The following is a 4,869-nucleotide window of genomic DNA, read 5'->3' as shown; positions in this document are numbered from 1 at the left end:
TCATTCTGGTACCACTAAAACACCACCTCGAGAGGCATCAAACCTTCCCCCTCCCGTCCTTAGGCAGAGCAGAGCTGAAAGAACCATTCCCCACATAAAGGTCTCAAGACCAAGCCCAGGGCACCTTGGTGGGCTGAGCCACAGCCCAGGCTCCCAACGGCAGGCAAGAAACAGCAGCACAGAGGGAGCTGAAGAGCTGGGGAGTTCTCAGCACAGGCACAGACCTGCCAGGCTGTGGGAGGATTGAAGCTCCAACCCCCAACAAACCAGCTCTCTGCTCACCCCGGGGGGTGGCCACAGCCTGACTGAAGCCATCGCTGGGATCCTCGCAGAAGGAACACAGCCAAAAGCTTCACTGTCAGCTGAGGCGAGCAGAGAGTACCTGAGAGAGAGGCGTGGAAGGATAGAACCGGGATGAAATTAGGGCAGAGCCGAGGGCTGTGGCACTAAAAATAGAAAGCTCTTAGAAACCCAAACCCTCCTGCACGTGTGCAAGAGAGAGCTGCTGGCACCTGGGCTGAGGATCCTCCAGGAAACCTCCCCCAGGAAACCTCCCCCAGGCTGCGCCGGGAAAGGCACTTCCCAGCAGCACACCACCCCCTCGGCTGCCCCAGGGAGGGATTCCGGCAGCTGAGCCAGGACCCGGGGAGCACAGCCAGGATTTGGGGGGAGCAGAGTCAGGATTTTGAGAGCAGACCCTGAATCTTGGGGAACAGACCCAGGATTTAGGGAGCAGATCCAGGATTCTGGGGAGCAGAGCCAGGATTTTGAGAGCAGACCCTGGATTTTGGGGAGCAGATCCAGGATTTTGGGGAGCAGATCCAGGATTCTGGGGAGCAGAGTCAGGATTTTGAGAGCAGACCCTGGATTTTGGGGAGCAGATCCAGGATTTGGGGAGCAGATCCAGGATTTTGGGGAGCAGACCCTGGATTCTGGGGGAGCAGACCTGGCACTTTGAGAGCATATCCTGTGTTTTGAAGAGCAGACCCAGGAACAGGTTGCCCAGAGAGGTGGTTTGAGGCCCCATCCCTGGAGCTATTTGAGGTGAGCCTCGCTGGGGCTCTGAGCAACCTGATGCAGTTGAGGGTGCTCCTGGTTCACTGCAGGGGTGGACTGGATGACCTTTAGAGGTCCCTTCCAACCCAGACCATTCCATGATTCTATGATTTGGAGCATGTGGAGCAGACCCCAAGCTCCCAGGTGGTCTGCAGCAAAGCCCTTTGTCCTCCCAAGCTGATCAAGGACTCCCCTTGGTGCTCACTCTGTGCTCTGGGGCAGCTCTGTCCCCTGACCTGCAGAGGATTTGGGAAGCAAAAGAAAAGAGGCATCAACTCCAGAGACATTCTCCATCTTTATCTCAAGATAAGGTCACTCAGGGAACACCTTGGCCTGCAGGTTCTTCCCTGGTCCTCCTAACAAAGGCACTGCCAGCTTGGGGGTGGAAGTGGGACCAGGAGATTCAGGTCTGCAGCGGCTCAGGGGAGTTGAAGGAAGGGCTGAAAAGTGCTGTGGGCAACTCTGGAAGCTGTTTGCAGCATTTTAGCAGCAGATCCACTTAACAATGGACCTCCTAACACATTCAGATTTGGTCCTACACAAGAAGATCCCAAAGACCAAGACAGAGACATCCCAGTTTGCTGGGCTGTGGCTGGGGACCAGCAGCTGGAGTCAAGACTCCACTGATCTTCAAACTGAGATGATTTCTGAGGCAGGGCTGGCTGGGTTTTGAAGGGCTTGGAGGGGGGGGGAGGGGGGTGTCTCCTTTCCCAGCCATCAGATGGGCACTCAGCACATCAGCAGTTCAAATTCTCTGGGTCTTCCTCAGACAGAGCCAGCAGCTCCAAACCCAGAAGCTTGGCAGGTGTCAGCTTGTCCCTTTGGTGAACACAACCACTGGAGCTGGGCAGCCCTGCAACCTCCCAACCCATTGCTCTCTTGGAGATGTTCCCCCCCCCAACTCTGGGCACATTTCATTTGTAAACACATCTTTGTAAACCCATGGGAATGGGATGAGTTTCACTCATTCCCAAAGCTCTTCCCTATCCAAACTATCCCAACACAATCCCCACCCCTAAAGAGCTCTCCTCGACCCCACCAGCTCAGAACTGATTACAGAGACAGATCCCAAAGCAGCAACCCTGATGGTGCATGAAGGAAAGCAAAAGGAATTCCACTTGCTCCATACTCCAAACAGCCACAGGGATGTGAGCACCTCTGAGACACCCAGGGGCCAGCAGACACCACTGCTTTTTGAGTCCAGAGTGGTTAAGACTTCAACTGCTGAGCCTTCATCCCGGGGATCCACCTTCTCCTCAGCCTCTCCCTGTGCACTTAGCAGCCAGAGCAGCATCATTTAGCTCTCAGCTCCAACTTCCCCCCCCAACTAAAATGCTTGTAAAGAAAACAGGTTTGGTCCCTTTGCCCTTGCCCCAGCTATGGAACCCCTTTGTCCTGTTAATTAAGAGTCAGAAGCAAAGAAAACTTGAGCACTGTGTAGGGTGATTCCAGTGGACTTGCACCCCCGTGGATCACTTTGTGCAGCTGCTGTGGCCAGTCCCAAATCATCTGGAAAAGAGAAGAGAGCCACAGTCAGAGAGCAAGCAGGGACAAGGTGGAGACCACAACCGACTTCAGCAGGGCTGGGAGGGCTGAGGAGCTGATGATCAAAGCCCCAGGGTGAGAGCACAGCACTGTGAGAGCAACAGGAGCTGCTCCAGGTTTAGCTGCCATGTGATGGGCCAGCAGCTCCTGAGCTGAGAGACACTCAAGAGTTTTAGGTTTCCTGTGCAGTGCAGGGAGGCTCAGAGTGGAGATGAGGGCTGCCTCTGCAGGGGAGCACACAGTGCTCAGCAAAGGAGCCTCAGCCCCTGGGGGGAGCAGGGGAGCACACACTGCTCAGCAAAGGAGCCTCAGCCCCTGGAGGGGAGGAGGGCAGCACACACTGCTCAGCAAAGGAGCCTCAGCCCCTGGAGGCGAGCAGGGCAGCACACACTGCTCAGCAAAGGAGCCTCAGCCCCTGGGGGGAGCAGGGCAGCACACACTGCTCAGCAAAGGAGCCTCAGCCCCTGGGGGGAGCAGGGCAGCACACACTGCTCAGCAAAGGAGCCTCAGCCCCTGGGGGGAGCAGGGCAGCACACACTGCTCAGCAAAAGGAGCCTCAGCCCCTGGGGGGAGCAGGGGAGCACACAAAGCATCTGCTCACCGCCGGAGGTTCCTCGTTTCGAACACCGTCTCCTCGTCGCTGTCCAAGGAGGCCATCTCCATGTGCTCGTCGTAGCTGGACAGGAGGCCATACTTCTTCCTCTGGGGCTTCTTCAACCTGGAACGAGTTTTGCGCTCATGCCTGGGTCCCTCCGACCTAGGGCTGGGGGACATGGAGAGCGCAGGGTCACACCAGAGCACTTGCAAGGGCCTTCAGCAGCCGACGGGCAAAACAAAGCGGACAGGGGAGAGGTTTCGCTGCTAATTACGTTCGGTAATTAACTGCGGCATCGATTTACAAAGGCGTTTCCCATGCGCTGGCTCAGCTGTGGCCTGAAGGAGGGAAAGGAGGAAGGGGGATCCAGGGCACAACCGCAAGGCCCGGGGCAGAGGGGAACCGGGACAAGCAGGGGCACGGCTCAGGGCCCGGAGAGGGGAACCGGGACAAGCAGGAGCACGGCTCCGGGCCGGGATGAGCGATCCGGGACAAGCAGAGACATGGTCCTGGATAGGGAGCGGGGATCCGGGACAAAGCGTGTGGGGCCGCACTCACCGGAACGCCCGCAGCAGGAAATAGAGAGCAGCCAACAAGGAGAGGGCGCTCAGCACGTACACCGCCCGCTTCAGCACCGGCAACCCCGACCCCGGCAGCAGCCCCGAGCCCGGCGGTCGCCGCGATGCCGGCACCGGCGGCGGGTCCTGCCGTGTCCCGTTACCCGCGGTGGCCCGCGGTGCCTCTGTGCCGTTGAGCGCGCTGGGGGTGGCCGGAGCAGTAGGGGAGTCGGCCCGGGCGACGTGCAGGAGGAGGAGAAGGAAGAGGCAGAAGGGCTCCGGCCGCAGCATGGCCGGCGCGGAGCGGAGCCTCGGCCGGGCTGGCGCAGGAAGGCGGCGGCGGGACGGTGCCGCACGGTGCAGGAGCCGGCTGGGCCCTGCGGAGCCGCACGCCGCGTTCCGGGGCAGCGCCGTTCCGGGCCGGCCCGAGTCTCGACCCCGCGCCTTTCCGCCTCTCCGAGAGGTGTTGGTTTCCCCCCACCCCCACAACGCGAGGCCACCACGGGGCCGCCATGGCCTCCGCAGGGCTGTCCGCTCTCCCTCCGGGCCACCATTTCCCGCCCGCGGCCGCCATTTTGCCCCCTCGGGGCCATCGTTCCCCCCTCGCAGCAAGGCTCCCCCTGGCTCTCAGCCGCCACTTCCCCCTCGGGGTCACCATTGACCCCCCAGGGCCATCGTTCCCCCCTCGCAGCAAGGCTCCCCCTGGCTCTCAGCCGCCACTTCCCCCTCGGGGTCACCATTGACCCACCCAGGGCCATCGTTCCCCCCTCGCAGCAAGGCTCCCCCTGGCTCTCAGCCGTACTTCCCCTTCGGGGTCACCATTTACTCCCTCAGCGCCATTATAGTCCCCTCAGGGCCACCCTTTTCCGCCCGGGTCCCCCCTCACAGGCAGCCTCCCCGCCCGCCCGGGGGCCGCGGTTTCCCCCCCAGGGTCATGGTTGCCCTCTCGGTGTTGCCCTTTCCCCCTTCCAGGCTGCCCTGCCCTTGCCCCGATGCCGATTTCCCGGCCAGCTGTGAACACTGCTTTCAAACAGGAGCACTTTAAGCATTTCTGGCTTCCTCCTTTCACCGCAGGAGCCCGGGGGGTGTCCCTGTGCCACCCCGAGTCATAGAATC

The 4,869-nt window shown here is 60.4% G+C and overlaps 1 protein-coding gene across 1 annotated transcript; it reads right to left on the bottom strand.

Annotated features, from left to right (window-relative positions):
* Positions 1 to 3,198: 3,198 nt before the first annotated feature.
* FAM174C (family with sequence similarity 174 member C) lies at positions 3,199 to 4,098 on the bottom strand. Its single transcript, XM_054175388.1, has 2 exons — positions 3,755 to 4,098; positions 3,199 to 3,364 (listed from the first exon to the last, which is right to left on the bottom strand). Exons 1-2 carry the CDS (start codon positions 4,042 to 4,044, stop codon positions 3,199 to 3,201), a joined length of 456 nt encoding a protein of 151 aa, XP_054031363.1. The 5' UTR covers positions 4,045 to 4,098.
* Positions 4,099 to 4,869: the final 771 nt, after the last annotated feature.

The sequence above is a fragment of the Dryobates pubescens genome, chromosome 31 (assembly GCF_014839835.1).
Source record: "Dryobates pubescens isolate bDryPub1 chromosome 31, bDryPub1.pri, whole genome shotgun sequence".
Lineage (NCBI taxonomy): Eukaryota > Metazoa > Chordata > Aves > Piciformes > Picidae > Dryobates > Dryobates pubescens.
The sequence above is the reverse complement of the archived record's forward strand: the minus strand, read 5'-3'. Positions and strand labels throughout refer to the sequence as shown.